Source organism: Chelonia mydas, chromosome 8, assembly GCF_015237465.2.
Source record: "Chelonia mydas isolate rCheMyd1 chromosome 8, rCheMyd1.pri.v2, whole genome shotgun sequence".
Taxonomy (NCBI): domain Eukaryota; kingdom Metazoa; phylum Chordata; order Testudines; family Cheloniidae; genus Chelonia; species Chelonia mydas.
The window spans coordinates 52,521,397-52,537,913 of record NC_057854.1 but is presented as its reverse complement, the minus strand read 5'-3'; the positions used below and the strand labels follow the sequence as shown (position 1 = coordinate 52,537,913).

The window sequence follows — 16,517 nt, the reverse complement described above, 5'->3', positions numbered from 1 at the left end:
CCGTTTGTTAATTTCCTTCCTGGTGAATTTCAAGCTGGGGAAGGAGATGAGAGGCCAGTGGCAGCAGTGTTGACTTGTTGTTAGTCACCAAGCCAGGCAGAAATTAGCCCAGGCTTCAGCAATAACCCACACTTCTCCCTCGCCCCCAGCTATCTCCTGCCCTGGGACCACTCCACTAGGTTCTGACCTGGTCTGGCTTGAGCCATAAGTCTGTGTAATAGTGACGATGGTGCTCGGTGCTGAGCCCTCTTCCTCCATCAACTACTGATTACATCAGAGAGATAGAGGCAGAACTTTTTTTGCAGTTACCACGTGGGGATTAGCTAAGCAGAGCAACAGAAGGGAATGTGGAGCTCTTTCCCTTCTCTTAGGAAGAGCAGCCAGCTAAGGAATATGGGCTTTGGGGGAGCAGCCTCTACGCAACTGGGTGCTTCCCTCTGGTCACAAGAGAGTGTGCATCTACACCAGAACCGACCACAGGAACAGGTCTAGGATAAGAGCTAAAACCAGATTCACTCATGCAGAAAGCACGCCCAGATCCAAGCCCTGAAGGGGGATTTATGATTCTGACGGCACGCTGATGCAATATGCCCAAATGGCTGGATAGGACATAAATCACACCCTGGCTGAGTGCTGCAGAAAGCCTTCACAGATTCACCTGCAGCGTCTGTGACTTAGTGATCTGAAAGCAGTGAGATCATGCTAGCTTCCCTCCCTGCCTTCCTGCCTCTCCCTGCCTTCCTGCCTACTCCCTCCTTGCCTTCAGAAATGAAATGTGCTGGTAGAAGGGTGGGATTGAGAGGAATGGGGGCTGGGATACATGCAGCATCAAAGAAGCTATGCTAGCATCTGCATAGAGGCTGGACCCATTTAAAAGTCTGCCTTAGAGAAACCAGCTGATAGGGGCAGGAATTCAGTTCCCATGTTTATTAAATCAGGATTTGCTACACTGCCTCACCAATGATCCCCCAGCCCTGCACTCGAGGAACCAATTTCTCCGAGGCTTCTTCTCCGTCTCCATCTTCATTTGATTCTGACTTCCCCCACCAATAGACCCTAATCCAAACCCTGGAGGAAGCACTCCCCTCTGAGATGAGAGGGAATTCAGCCTCTATATTCATTCATTCATTCATTCATTCATCTCTTTGCTCCCAATCCCTTCTTCCTTCTGCTTGTCCACCACCAATCTCCTCTCTCTCCCTCCGCATGACGTGACCCCTGTGAAGGAGCCTTCTCCTCCGCAGCCCCTGTCACTTGAACAGCCTTCCTCTCCCTGACTCCCCAGCGCTCCAGCTAATTCCAAATCACAGCTGAAAGCAATTCTTCTCTTCTCTGCCCCTTCCTGTTAGACGCTGCAAGGTATTCTGGGATACATTTTGCATGAAAGATTCTATTCACAAAATAAAGCTGTGGTACTGTCCCAAATTCAGCCCAGAGTTTCTCCAAACCCCCACTTCACTAACCCTGCTGGGGCAAGGAAAGGGGACGCAAGAAAGTGAAGAACCTTTCTTCAGTGGGTAGGGAAGTTTGTTTCTGTCTTTAGTTCAATGCTCTGAACACTGGAATTTCGATAATGGTCTCATGAACATACTCAGTCTTGTGACATTCATTCCTCTGTCCAGTTCAAGTCTGGTTTAATGCTTGGAAGAAGACTGAATTACTTCTCTAAACCTATCACCCACACACACCAATTGCCATTGGGTACACAAATAGCACTGAAAGTACTCTATGCATATACCTTATATGGCATATATTTATATAATGTGTGTGTGTGGGTATGTGCATTTGATTCATGTCTCCATATGGGGAGGAGCTGCAGGGCTGTCACGTGGGTCTGCTGGTCCCTAAGCGACTGCCACATTCACACCACCACCTGACAGCTCTGGCGGCACCACGATTGACGGGCTGTGAGTTACGTGGGCCCAAGCACCACAGGATGTGGCACCCACAAGGGGCTTGATTGGCAGTGCTCCAGGAGTCCCTGGTTGGTCCAGGCACATTATTAAGCTGGGTGGGAACACTAGGAAGGTGCCCGGGCAACTAGGCGGATCCTAACCTGGCTGCTGTGACAGACCCTGCTCCTTTGCCTTGCTTTGGTTCCTGGCTTCCGACTCCAGCTCTGACCTTTAGTTCCAGCCCTACCCACTAGGCATGACTGCCCAAACCCTGACCATGATACAGATACAAATAATGGGCCAGGCCTACATGCCTGATATGGTCCATTTGTCTCCAGTAGCATGCAAGAACTGTGAAGGTGCCTAAACTGAGCAGCTAGGGAGCCCCAGTTGCAGGGAGCCTGTCAGAGCACGGCCAAAAGAAGAGGTATGGCTGATGCGTGCTGCACTCCAGCAATCCTCAATTGGAGCTGTGCCCTCGACAGGGCTGTTACTGCCAATGCAAGCTAAAAAAGCGCAGAGGCTGCTCTAAATTGCAGAGAGCGCCAAAGAAGCTGACAGCAGCCCCCGGCTATTGGGGGAGCACAGATGTGGTGTACAATCACCCTAGCCCCTCCTCCTCATCTCTTCACACCGATGTCTTGCAGCGAAGAGACCTCCATCATACCGGAGGATTGGGGCTATTGAACCTAATTCTCCTTCTTTCATATCAGTGCCATTTAGTTGACTTTAATGAAGTTATTCCTGATTTAGGTCAGTCTATGTTACAGGGGGATCAAACTTAGTATCTGGAAGCATTAAAAAAACATGGTATATGATTCTAAAAGTTCACGCTCTAAATCTACATAAAGGGCCAAATTCAGATCTGTGAAAGTGGGCACAACTCTACTGCCTGCCCCCACCTACATAAGGTTTGAATTTGGCCATTGTAATTTATACATATATACACATATTAATAAGTTGTATGCATGTGGTTTTTACCTGTCATATATGCAGTCATATATGTATACAAATCTTTTTTCTCCACCCAGCCTTGCCTTAACTGGAAACCAAACCTCTCTCTCTCTCTCTCTCTCAAACAAAGAAGAATCACATGTGATTTTGCTGCCTTAACATCAGTTTTTTAACTTTGGTTACCATAGCAATGGGATGCAACTTGGTGTCACCATGACAACAGCTGCCTCTGTTTAAATTCACCATCTGACAGGCAGCCTCTCTCTCTCTCTCTCTCTCCAGCTGTCAGAAAGATGGACCTGCCATTACACCTACTCCCAAAGCAGGCTTGAAATCTAATGAATGAAAGGCAAAGAAAGCAGCACTGAAAGAACCACAGAAAGATGTCAGAAGGCTCAGAATGTTTCTCCCAGGTAGCATGGTCATGCTACCATCCCGAGGATACGCCAATGGATTAAGTTACTCCCATTAGGAAATCCCCAGTACTAGCCAGTTTTGTTTCAAACAAGTCCATGCAAAACTTTTACTGCTCTTCTAAAGGCTCCTCTCTGGGCACTGATCACCTTTAACAGGGCACTGCAGTGCATAAGCCAGCATGCTGGAATTGTGGCTGGGCACGAGAGACAGGGAACTGCAGTCAGGCACCCCCCCACAGCTGGTCCGTGCTAGGTACTAACAGGGCTCTGCTGTGCACTGACAGGGTGCTGTAAGAAGGAAGCGCCTACCGATGGCCCTGGCTGGGCACTGACAGAGAACAGCTGGGCATCAATAGGGCGCTGCATAAGGAAGCTTGCACAGCGGGTCCTCACTGGTCATTGTCACGGCATTGCTAGAGTCCTCACTGGGTCCAGACAGAGTAATGCAAGGAAGATCCTCAGGGATCTTCTCCACTGCTTTGTACACCTGTGCAAAGTGACTGCATAAATGGGGCAAAGGGTGCAAATGACCTCACAGGATGCAAGGCAGTGGAGAATGTGGCCCCCGCTATCTGGGATCTCAATGGGTGCTGTTGCAAAGTGGTTGTCACAAGACAACCTCTGCCACAGGAACTTTTGATGCAGATGACATCAGAGCGAGCGCAGTAGAGAAGATGTAATGAAGGTGAAGGGAGAGAAAGAAATGTTGTCAGGAGGCCAGCAACAAGCCAGCTTAGCCCTGCACGTTTGGGCCATTGTGTGAATTCCTCCAGTTAAGCAGGATGATTATGATACACACACTGCCACTAAGTCATTACACCCAGCACAGCGGCAGGTGGTTCCTGAGTCGAACAGGGTTAACTAGCACTTTCTGAGGTTTTAGACAACCACAATCAACACAACTGTCCTTCATCTGAACAATCTAATACGTCTCAATGAGGCTCCTTTCTGGCGTTGTTGGTTTTCAGTGGGCAGTGCCAATGCTGCCAGCAAACAGGAATGCATCCTCAGTCTGTGTATCAGTGATGTGAGCAGAAAATTAAACCATGTGCATCTCCTACAGAACAAACTCCACAGACTAATTCCAATTCCAGTCTAGTGGAGGGACAGCTAGGCTGCTATGTCCAAACCTTAGCTCTGGACTTTCTGTCCCTGGTTCGGAACGCAGTACTAATGGAAATGCAACTGGGATGTATTTGAATTACAGCTATCTTGTAAATTACAACTATGTGGAAATTCACCGCCATTCTGTCCCAGACTGGCACAGGGTTCCTGGGGGGAGGGGTTTGAATTAAGCGATTGCTGCATATAGGGTTCTGGCCTTGATTAGCATAGGGATGTTGGAGAAGAGAGAGTCAGCTGCAAGTCTCAAGGAAGGCCATTCTCCCCCTCAGTGTGGATGGATAAATATTAACAAGGGGATACATACAAGCATCAAGGGGACCCTGTGCCCCCTGTTGTTTATTGAATTAACAGGGATACCAGGAGAGAAGCAGAAAGGGGACTGGAACCAGGGACCAGCAGATCACACACAAAGAGATTCTGTTTCTCTCTTGAGATAAGATACCTGCAGAAAAAGTGCCCACTATTTATCGCACAGGTGTCCAGACAAGCTGAGGGTGGAGGATGAGGCAGAAGAGAATAAATTCTCTTCTTATTCATACCCATCGGTTTGGTCTCTCTTTCAGAGAAGTATGGCAGAAGAAAGACAGCTATCAAAACAGGAGATTTCTACAGCTGTCTTTCCTCTACCATAAGGGCCTCACTGAAGCCAATGGGACAACTCACATGCTTAAAGTTTAAGCACATGCTCAACTGCTTTGCTGGATCAGGGCCAGAGTGCTTAGAACCTTGCAGAATCAAGCCCCCTAGGTAGCAACACAGGGGTTAAAAAATAAAATACCAGGATATTCCTCCAGCGGACCCTCTGCAGTAGCTCTCATGCACCTCCAGATCAGCCCAACAGCTTTGCATGTCAGCATTCACCAAGTAATCCTCGGAAAGCCTGCATGGCCAATGCATAATTCATGAAGATGGACAGGAGTCAGTCCTTGGGAAAAGGAGCCATAATCATAACACAGCTTTTGGTTGCTTTTCCCTCCCACTTTCTTTTTTCGGAGGTGGGAGTTGGTCGAGTTGTGGTCAAACCTGATTAATAGAAGATGAATTGAGCAGATATTGATAAGCTGCTTCCCATCTCACACTAACTGAATTGTAGTTCTCCAGGCAGCCAGGCAAATGAAATAAAAACAGGAGGTCTGGGCATTGACAGCTGCTCCTCTGACAGAACAAGTGCAGTCAAGGGAGCAGAAATGGGGCTTTGTTTTTAACAGATGTAATTCAATTTTCATTTGAATTTTTAAAATGTCTTAAGAAAAACAATTCTAATGCTCCTCCAGCTAAAATACAACCAGCTCCTGTTCAGTATTTTGCACACTAACAGCAAAAAAGGGGCAATTCCACCTGAACTAATAAATCTGGTTTTCAGTTTTGTATGACTGAGGATTGGATCCCCCACAAGAAAAGAAAGCCCTTGTCTCATATTTCTCTTTCTTCCTCCTTATGTATCATCCCTGTTTACACTGAAAAGCAAAACTGAAGAGGCTGCTGGTTATAATTACACATTTACCCAGCAGATATATAGGCCTGAATCACCAGTTCCCGGTTATTTTTATCCCTATTACCTAGTCAACTGGATTTTGATAAAGAAGGCACCTCTCCTCCCCCCACCTTCCTGATCCAAGTTGGTTTTCCTCTGTGTTATGCCCGTGATAACCAGCACCAATCACCGCTGAAAACAGCTAGCCTCCTACCTTGGGCAAGTCACCCTCTCATTTACAGTGGTCAAGATCTAATACTCTCCTCCATCAACTAGTTTGATTGCAAGCTCAGAGGCGGTTCTGGGATTCAAACAGCAGGCTTTGCTGTAGAGTGTGGAGACACTCACACAACTGTTTGAAGTCAGTAGCACTGGTTAAAGGCACTATCCCTTTTAACTGATTGCACCAGTGTACAATTACAAGGAGAAAATAACAAGTATTTTACATTATCTGATAATAGTATGCAATTACCATGCCCCCTCATTATAAGCTTAGCCCTGTCCTAAATTATTGCACTTTGAGCTCTCACTCCACTGAAGTGCAATATAAACTGTCCTGTCATTCCAGACATTTTGCCACAGCACAAGATGATGGTACTTCCATGCTGTCTAAAACAGAAGGATCACAGTATTATGCTGACAGATTGAAAAGATTAAATGTTCACAGCATTGGCGCTTTGCCTCTAACCGCATTTCAGTTTTCATTCTCAGTGCATATTCCACTCTGTCCAAGACACACATTTGTTGTACAAGGTTACTGTCAAAAAACCCCGTCAACGTAAGAGATAGCAGAAGCTACCAGGTAATGTGCTGAAGAACAGCATGAATGCTTTCAGGTCGATGAGTTCCCTGGAAAGAGGAGACCTTCATTTGTTCCATCTGTTCAATGGACAAGTGATCAGAAGGAGACCAGGATTCCAATATTTAAATTAGAACTGTGCCTACTATTTGCACGGGAATATAGCATTTACTTTGACAAATGTAACTAAAAGCTAAACTACTGTCATGCTTTGTAAATTCTTGGGAAGAATAATGTGTGTGGGGAGGTTAAATATAGTGGGAAAACACTATGAATATAAGCTGTATGGGGCAGAGACTGTTTTTATATTATGTATGTGTACAGCACCTAATACAAGGGGACCCACTTGGGGATTCCAGCCATCAGCAGCATACAAACAAATGATGATAAAGCAAATTAATTAGCCCCTCCCTCCATCTCACAAAACAAAGCTTATGAATAATTTGGCATGTTTTGGAAAATGAGGCTTATTCATCTAAGAAATGGCATGCGGTGACCCAAAGAAATTTGCACAGATGTTCCTGGGCTCTAGATATCTCTTGATGCTTGTGATCAGACACCTCAGCCCAGACTGCAGAGATGAGTAATACATTATATGGATAGTTAGGAGAATGAGATTTAAACCTATCATAAAGCATCTGAAGTATTTAATAGACTTAAGCAGCTCCTTCAATAACAAAAAGCCCTTTCATTTGCCTTAACTACCTTGTGTGCACCGCCAATGGCCTAACGTCTTTCATCATGTCACTCAGGGGGATTGGCCCCACTTCAGCAAAGCACTTGAGCATGTGCTTAAGAGTTTTGCTGAACTGGGGCCTCGGTGTTAACAGGACTATTTTCTTGGCATATTTTTGTTCAATCAGTCCATCTAGCCTCCTTTTATATTCTAGCCTTTCTAAAAACAGCCCTTTGCAGTGGATGAAGGGAATTTTCATTTGGTACCAGGGCAAGTTCCTTTACATCCAAGCAAGGAGTCGTCAGCTCCCTCAAGCAAGCCAAGTAGCGTGTCCGGGGAGAAAAGTAATGGCCGAAACTATGGATATTTGTCACTGCAAGTGCAAAATATAGGGCAGAGTTAAAAAGTGAACATGGCCAGCTCTAAGCTTGTCAGCTTGGCTCCCTTCTGCACCGAGGAGGCTATGAAGAGAGCAGTGTGAAAGCAACCCATCTACTACATCCTACTGCAAAATTTCCAGGGTGCCCTGCATCCCACCCAACCCAACACAAAAATCTTCCTTCTCCAATACATTGGACAGCAAGCGATGCAGGGTGAGCTCAGGGGTTCCATTGTGCTGCCAACACTTTACAGAGGGCGTCCTTCCTGGCACACGGCTGACCACAAAGAGGGAACTGTCCTGGCTGAAGCATCAGCAGGAGCTGTACCCGTGCCCTGGCCAGAATCTCCCGGCGAGAGCCACGCAGTGCCTGTAGGAACGCCGCGCGGTGGGGAGCTGTCTATGGTGCTGAACGCGTGCGTCGGAGAAGGGCTGATGAGCAGGGTGGAGACTGGGCTGCTGTCTAGGAGGGAGGGGGAGATCTCTGCAGCGGTACTAGGAGCTCCCTGCGGGTACACACGGAAGGAGAGGAGAGCTCTCTGAGCCAGTGCCCGGCGCTGGACACAAGGGAGGGGCTCCTGGGGTAACCCCAGGCAGAGTTCTCGGCAGTGTTGGATACCACAGAGCTGTCAGAGAGGCTGTAAGGGGGGCGTCCTTCAGAACAGGGGCCGCCAGCAGCTCGGGAGCTCTGCACGGGGCTGAGCAGTGGGGGCATGGGGAGCACCCACAGAACAGCAGCTGGGGGGGGGGGTGAAGCCAGGGAAGGGGATGGCTGAGGAGGGGGAACAGCAATACCCACCCTGGTTGGGGAGAAGCTGGACAGCAGTGCACAAGCTTCTTGAGGCCCTGAACCCACCCAAGGGATTTGCACTCCCCTGCCCATGGGCGCCAGGTTTGTATAATTTCTGCTGGTGCCCAGAATGGGTCCAAGCAGAGCCAGGACTGACCGGCCCTGCCCCCGCACTTTGGGGGGCCCGACGCTTCAGAGGGATGTGGGGTCTAGGGCAGCCTGAGAGGTCAGTGGGGGGCCTGGTGCCACCAGCAGCAAGCGACCCAGCCCCAGCCCACCCCACTCCACCAGCTCCTGGCATTGCTCGGGGGAGGGGGTGGAAGCCGGAAAGAGATAGGGCAGGGGCTTGGGGGAAGGGGTGGAATGAGGGAAGAGGCAGGGCGGGAGCTTGGGGAAAGGGGTGGAGTGGGGGCAGGGCAGAGCAGGGCAGGTCAGCACCAGGCCCCCCACTGCTGCCAGTGCCAGGCCCCCTGTTTACCCCTAGGCTGCCCTGGATCCCAAGTACCCTGAAGCTTGGGGCTCCCCAAAGCACGGAACCCTGGGCGCTTGCCCCGCCTGTCTTATGGATGGGATGGCTCTGATTAAATATAAGCTCAAACATTGGTGGAGCCGGGCCCATGTTCCTGAATATTGGTGGAGCAGGGGCACCACGGGCCCATATAACTCACCACCTAAGATTAGGCAGCCGACCTCAGCTCTGGTACTCAAGCCCAATAGAGGCGGGGGGAGTGGAGGAGGCCTCCTCCAGAAATTTTCAGCATCTCACTCTGTCACAAGTGGCAGCGACCTAGTTTCTTGTGCACCCTGGGCCGTTGGGTGCCAAAACAGTGTAGCTATCCCTTAGCAGTTCCAGCACAGCACTGAAAAAGGCAGAGTTTTCCTGTGTGTCTCAGTGGGGGCCTGGGGAGGGCATGGGAGCCCCTGGGAGAGAGGATAAAATGAAGGATTTATTAGAAGGCAACATACCAGGAAGCAGAGTCCTGCAGAATCAAGGAGGGGTCTGTTCCCATAAAGAGAAACACAGAATCCACTCTCCACAATGCCTCCTCCATTCCAGCAAGTAACAAAGAGCAAAAGGATTTCAAGACCTTTGAGGCTTGGGGAGAAGGAGGGAAGAGTCATCAGTGAACTAAGGGGGACCCCTGTTAAGTTTCTCTGCGTGTCTACAGAGTCGGAGGAGACGCTGAGGAGCTGAGCTGTGAGTTGGTTGTAGGTCCGAACTCGGACACACACACACACCCCCGCACCCAAGCTTCCTCGCCAGACATGACCCCATGGGTGATCCAAAACTGAGTCTCTGGAGTCAGTTGCAGGGACCAATTTGATTCTAGCCCAGAGTTCTTAAGTCAACTAACTGGAGCCTTTATTCCCGACGAGACAACACACTCAGCTTCCGCTCTCCCTGCCAAGCCCAGGAAAGGGGAGAAAGAGACAGCCTGAAAACCGAAATTAATGCAAGCCTGGGGGGGACAGGGGGTGGAGAGGAGCGCACCCGATTACCCCAGGCACTCTGCCTCCATGTGCCAAAGATTCTGGACTGAAAGCAGAAGGCAGGCGCTTACCTTAGACACACTGCTGCGTGCCTGCCAGCTAATGCAACACACATGTGGTGTGGAATTGCACCGATGCAAATCCGGGCACGAGAAGCAAGGGGTTTCCCCAGGGCAATGAGGGGGGAAAGGATATGGCCAGTCGATGAGCTTCTTGGCGTATTTCCTGACCATGTTATCTTCCCCAAAGAGGAAGAGGGATCTGTTGACTGTGAAGCAGTTCTGTCGGACTGGGATGGGGTTGTACAGAGCCATAGTCCTTGCCCTCTGCGCTTTGGTTTGCTTGAAGGCTCCCGGGGTCGCTCCGGAAGGCGCGGGGGGTCCCTGGCGGATCCTGTTCTGCTCACAGCCCGCATCTCCGGGTCCCAGGCGGCCAGCCACCGCCTCCCCAAAGCGAGCCATCCTGGAAGAAAACAGAGAGGCGATCCGATCAAGGCACCCACCAACTACCAAGCAACAGAGCCGGAGGAGGGGGAAGGGGGGTGAAGCGGTCCCAGTCGGCAAGCCCCCGCTCTGAGCTGCTCAGTCTAATGGCCAGCGCTCTGGGTCTCCTCCATTCCTCTGCCTTTCAACACCAACCCCGAGGCATGCTTTAGATCTGGCCGCCCGCGAGACAGAGCTGTTCTCCCGACCGCCCCGCCGCCTGGGCAGGGAGCAGGCAGGCTGCAGGCAGACGGCTGTCCCGGAGGGTAACAGCTTGCGGAGCTGGGGGGGAAGCGGCGGAGAGGCTGAGTCCCTTGGCGCAGCCCCTAGGCAGCATCCGCGCGCTCCACCCCTGAGCCGGGGGTTAAACCAGGCGCAGCATCGTCTCGGGTCTTTGTTGCAAACCAAAAGGCCAGGTCCGATCCCCGGCTGCCGCCTTTAACCCCGCGCAGGAGCCGCTCCAGAGCCCCCTCCGCTCCGGCCGCTCAGAGCCTCCGCGCCTCCAAGCCTTGCCATCGGGCCATGCAGCCGGGCGGCGCGAGCAACAGGGCGCGGGGAGCACCGGCGGCAGGCCGGCCCCGCTAGAGCCCAGCGCTGAACTTCCTCGCCAGGGGCTCCATCTTCCGCCTCGGCCTCCCAGCGGCTCTCTGGCGCGCGTGGAGCAAGGCGCACCCCCCAGTCCCGCCCCGGCGCAGGGCGGGGGGATGCAGCGACCGGGGCCGGCGAGGAAGCTGCGGCGGCTCCGCAGCCCCGCGTCCGTTAGCGCTCGGGGAGCCAATGGCAAAAATCCACCCGGCGCCTTTCTTTGGGCGAGCGAGAAGCCGCGGGAAGGAGGCGCGGGGGGGGAGGGGGGAGGCGCTCTGGAGGGAACAAAGAAGCGAAGTGGAGTCCGCTCCAGGGAGCTGCTGCCTGGCTGGCTCGCGCTACTCTCCCTTCTCCCCGAAGGGCCACGTGGGGAGACCCCTCCCTGGCCAGGCAGCCCCCAAGCGCTGAGCGCGGGCAGGGATTTAAAGCAACCCCCCCCCCCCCCACACACACACACACACACACATACCGCCCTTGGCGCCACAGCCCCTCTGCCCGCTCCGGGGAACCTGCCGGCTGCCCAGCAAAGCGGCCCCGGAGCCAGCAGCACGCGCCCCGCGCAGGGAGCCGCCCCTCCTCTGCCTGGCCGCCCGGGCTCCCGGCACGGGCCTGGTGGGCACCAACTCACCCGCCGCGCCGGAGGGGGCCGGGCGGGTTTGGCTGCTGCTGGCTGAGGCTCTGCGCTCTAAGCCTTGCGCGCCCCCAGCGCCGGCGCGAGCCAAAGCCGGGTGCCCTCTGTCCCTGGCTGCCTCGGATGGGCTCTAGCTCCGGCCCCCGCTCCACGGGATCCCATTGCCACCCTTCACTTCCGCCAGCCAGCGCCAGATGTGCCAACGCTGCCTCTAGCACCCTCCCAGCAACGAAGGGGTCACTGGGGCCAGCACCTGGCCACTGACCTCCAGTGCTTCAGTTAGTGGGTGCCAAGGAGGGTGAGCAGACCTCCCCAGATTAGGGACTTTGTCTTATATACATAACTATCCCCCCACAAAAGAAGTGTTCCGATTTTTCACACTTACGATCCCCTCACCTCCTGCCCAGCTTTGGAAACCTTAGCCTCCTTTCCAGAGGCGCTGAGCCCCCAGGACTCCAGCCAGCACCAAAAGCTATCACCAGTGTACAGCATCTCTGAAAAACCAGGCCCAGGTGTCTGGAGTTGGTCACCCAAAAGCAGAGGCCCACCCAAGTCAGGGGCCGCTCCTGAAAACATTGTTTTAATGCTCTCTATCAGTGGCCCCCAATCCACCAGAAGCCCCACTAAGCCCACTTCCAGATGTGGTCTTTAAAGCTTAAATTATAGATTCATTAAGGCTGGAGCTGTTTCCATGGTATGGTTGGACAGGGCTGGGCACAGTGGGCCCCAAAGTGCTACTGTCATAAATAATAAACCACAACACCTGAGTTTTCTTTTTAAGCAGAATGATCACCCCTGCTAGAAAGCAAGCTCGGTTTGGTAGGGGGTGCAGAGAACAACCTTAGAGCACAGGCCTGCTTCAGAAGGCAGAGTGAAACTGGGGTTTTAAAAAAAAGGGGGTGGATGGGTGGGTTGGGTTTATTTCAAACCCAAACAGCTGTTAGGACCCTGTTAACATTTAGATTTCCTGTCTGCTGTGTCTCCAATCACCTTTGCTCCGCACAGCACTGATCTCACCAGGGAATTGAATTATAACTGGTGGTTTCAGTATGGTCTTACCGGATCCCTTAGAGCGATCCCATTGACATTGTCTTCCAACTCCCCAAGGGAGCAGAGCACATGGCCCACCCTGAGAAGTTAATGGGTTCCCAGAGCCACCCAAGCAATTCCCAGCACAGAGGCAATCCAATGGATTTCATTCCCTCTTCCCCCCCACCCCCAAGCTAACAGTTTGAACTGTTTGTGAAACTCTCATCTTTTACTCAAACCAGGGAGTGAGCTTTTTCAGTAAGTGGGGGGGCGGGGTGAGCAGTGTGTGGTGAATATTCACAATCCGCATGGTGCTGGTAAATTTTATATAATCACATGGCACTGCCACTGATTCTGGTCACTGATGGGATGGCACACGTGTAGCTAACCTGTGTGTGCACACTGTAAAATCAACAACCAGCCATACAATCTGACATGTCCTTTGGGCCAATATTCAAGAATCCCTGTGTACAGCCATCTAGGAATGCGTATTCATGCTGGCCAGCTCCAGCGAGCATGAGGGGACTGCCAACGTGCCATGTGGGACTCATCGTTTCCTTCTGCATGGGAATGACTGGCCCAGCTCCTGGGCTGTGCATTGTGCCTGTTACACTGGACTGCTGGCAGAAGGCAGCCCAATAGGAGCCGTAGCTGGTAATGGATGAATCATCCCACAGGCAGGTGGCACAGAGCTGGCGTGGCTTCCCTCTGCTCGGACAATCCTCAGCTACTGGACTGGTTACTTGGGAAATCTCAGAGCTTGGCAAAGCTCAGAGAAACCCGGGCTGGAGGAGGGCAAAGATGGATTTAAACCCACCTTTTGTTCCCTCTCCCTCCCCCGTGTTGTGCTGTGTACTCCTTAGCCACAGCTTTCCACTTTTCCCTCTGCTCTAGCACAAAAACACAACCAGAGGCTTCCCCTTAATACATCTGCAAGGCTGGGAACTCCTGTCCTGCATCCCCACCACCCTCCCCCACAGTTCCCACACATAGGGAAACAGTTTCCCCACACAGGGAAGATGCAAAAAACCCACACCTTCAAGAGCACCCTCTGGCTTGAAGCGGTTTCCATCACATACAGGGTTTACAGTTTGGTTCAATGGCTCTCAGCACCCCCACTGTACAAATTGTTCCAACACCCCTAAGTTTAGAGGTTCTAAATAGGGAAGAAAGACAAATATTTGGGCGTAGGGAGCTCAACACACTACTGCCGTAACTGCTGAAGTCAGAGGCACCACAGCCCTGGATTTGGCCTGCTGTCTTAGAGGCGTGGCTGCACTGCAAACTAGATTCAGGGCAACCTGGAGCGGTTCCTAGGCATTGCCAACATGCTGCTAGCTCGGGGAAGGGGTGGAAGCAGTACTGACTGATGACTAAATACAGTACAATTGATTCACTTCAGACAAGATGCTGCCCTAACTGAATTATGATTTGTGGATTCTTCCCTTCCCCTCCACCCAGCACCGCATTGAGAATGAGGTTGCTGTTCCTACCTTTCAACTATGTTAATTCAGCCTGTAGTATGGCAAACTGCCAAATAACGATCCCCAGCCCAGCCGAGCTCCCTGCCCTCCCGCTTGCGCTGCTAGGTGCTCCCAGGGTTTTCTCATTCATGTCAAGTTAGCAAAGATCTTCTTGGTTTCGGTATGAGCATTCTCGCTGGGCCAAATGCTAAGCAGGTATAGCTAACTTCACAAGTAACTATGCAAAATGATTTCCTCATCCTCCTGCTCCCTCTGTGTCTCACACACCCAAGGTGGCTGAAGGCAATATACAACAATAGGCTCTTTCCCCTCCAGCGAGAGCCAGGGACAACTAGAGGCTCCTTTCTCCCATGAGAGCAAAGAAGGAACTCCTGATTGCTCCCCTCCAGCCCAACGGAACAGTCCGGTAGTCATTTCCCCCCCGCCCCCCCATCCTCTCCTCCTTCCCAGGGTGCACCAGGGAATCTGTAAGATGGGAATTCCTTCATGGGATGGGGTGCTTCTGAAGCAACTTCCCTATGCCAGTGGGACCAAGATGTCTCACTACATCTCCCTACACGGCACAAGATGACAGTGTGACGGGCCACTCACTTGTCCCAGTGTGGAACAAAGGGAATGCCAGTGTTGAGAGAGAGAGAGAGATTCTCCTCCAGGGAAAACAGAGGATGCTTGAAACAAAATTGCCCCAGCCAGGCGAGGAGCTGCAGAACTTATTCCCCAGGAGGATCATTACTATTCTGTTTAATGACTCCCACTCTGGCATACGGCTCTGCTAGCGTTTTGTTGGTCAGTGGGAAAGGTGACGAACATACAGATGTTTTAGCAGTACAAAGGCCCAACAGGTTTACAGCTGGCTAAATATATTGTGAATGAAAAATATCAGGATAAAGTGTTACCAACAGACAGGGGCATGGGGAGTGCTTTGAGGGTAGCAGGATTGGGGGTGTTGTGATAATCGGGCCTAGACATTTACTCGAATTATGAGCTTACCCACAAGAAGTGAGTGAAAGTTCATAAAATGTCACAATAACTTGTAACAAATGTTGATGGGACAAGGTATGAAAGGGGGGTGGACAGACTGAATTAGTCCAGACAAAAAGAGCCCTAATAGAACTCGAGGACTGTGTTAAGATCATGCCTGGTAAACAGGAAAAGTGTGGAACCAGAAGTCAGTGAATCTAAATTGATGCATCAGAAATTAGGCCTACTTTATGGACAAAACAATGAGGGAATGGGCTATTCCACCCACCACTCCCTTTTTGGGGTACTTACAAAAGAGACCTTTAGGACAAAAATTGGCTATTGGAGCAAGCTTCATCATCATGGCTACAACCCACACCATCTCCTGGGACCACAGACCTTCCATGTCCTAATCCTAAGAAATGTCAACCAGACCAGACAAGAGTGAAGGACCCAGATGATATCACCAGCTCTGCTGGCTCCAGCTGAATCCCTGGGATGAAACGGGATTCATCTTTAGCAGGAGCAGCAGTAACAGCTCCAGCCCATCTCAGCTAACTTCTCTTTTCCTCACAAGAACGGTGATTGCCACCTTTGCTACCTTCTAAGACGGTGGTTTTCAAACTTTTTTTCTGAGGACCCAGTTGAAGAAAATTGTTGATGCCCGCAACCCAATTGAGCTGGGGATGATGGGTTTGGGGTGTGGGAGGGACTCAGGGCTGGGGCAGAGGGTTGAGGTGCAGGGCTGGGGCTGGGAATGAGGGGTTCAGGGTGTGGGAGGGGGCTCTGGGCTGTGGCACAGGGTTGGGGTGCAGGAGGGAGTCAGGGATCTGGGCTGGGGTGCAGGCTCTGGGGTGGGGCCAGGGATAAGAAGTTTGGGGTGTAGGAGGGGCTCCAGGTTTGGGTGGGGGGGCTCAGGACTGGGGCAGGGGGTTTGGGTGCAGGAGGGGATCTGGGCTCTGGGCTGAGGGTGCAGGTTCTGGGATGGGGCCAGGGATGGGGGTTTGGGGTGCAGGAAAGGGTTCTGGGTTTGGGGGGGCTCAGGGCTGGGGCAGGGGTTTGGGGTGCAGGAGGGGGTCAAGGCTCTTGGCTGGGGCTGCAAGCTCTGGGGTGGGGCGGGGGATGAAGGGTTTGGGGTGCAGGAAGGGGTTCCAGGTTTGGGGGGGCTCAGGGCTGGGGCAGGGGATTGGGGCACAAGGTTGGGGTGCAGACTTACTTCCAGTGCCTCCCGGTCAGCAGCGCAGCCGGGGCGCAGAGCCAGGCTTCATACCTATCCTGGAACCATGGACCACGCTGCACCCCAGAAGTGGCCAGCAGCAGGTCCAGCTCCTAGACAGAGGCATGCCA

At 52.0% G+C, this 16,517-nt stretch overlaps 1 protein-coding gene across 7 annotated transcripts in view; it reads right to left on the bottom strand.

The window, feature by feature from the left end:
• CACNA1E (calcium voltage-gated channel subunit alpha1 E) overlaps positions 1 to 11,127 on the bottom strand; it is a 218,879-nt gene extending 207,752 nt beyond the window's left edge. For 6 of the 7 annotated variants that reach the window (XM_043520850.1, XM_043520852.1, XM_043520851.1 and 3 more), the window contains exon 1: positions 10,195 to 11,127. In XM_043520850.1, the coding sequence (XP_043376785.1) occupies positions 10,195 to 10,460 (266 nt within the window). In that variant the 5' untranslated portion in view covers positions 10,461 to 11,127. The remainder of the gene's footprint in view (positions 1 to 10,194) is intronic. The other variant, XM_037907419.2, reaches the window with a different exon arrangement.
• Between the last annotated feature and the right edge of the window lie 5,390 nt (positions 11,128 to 16,517).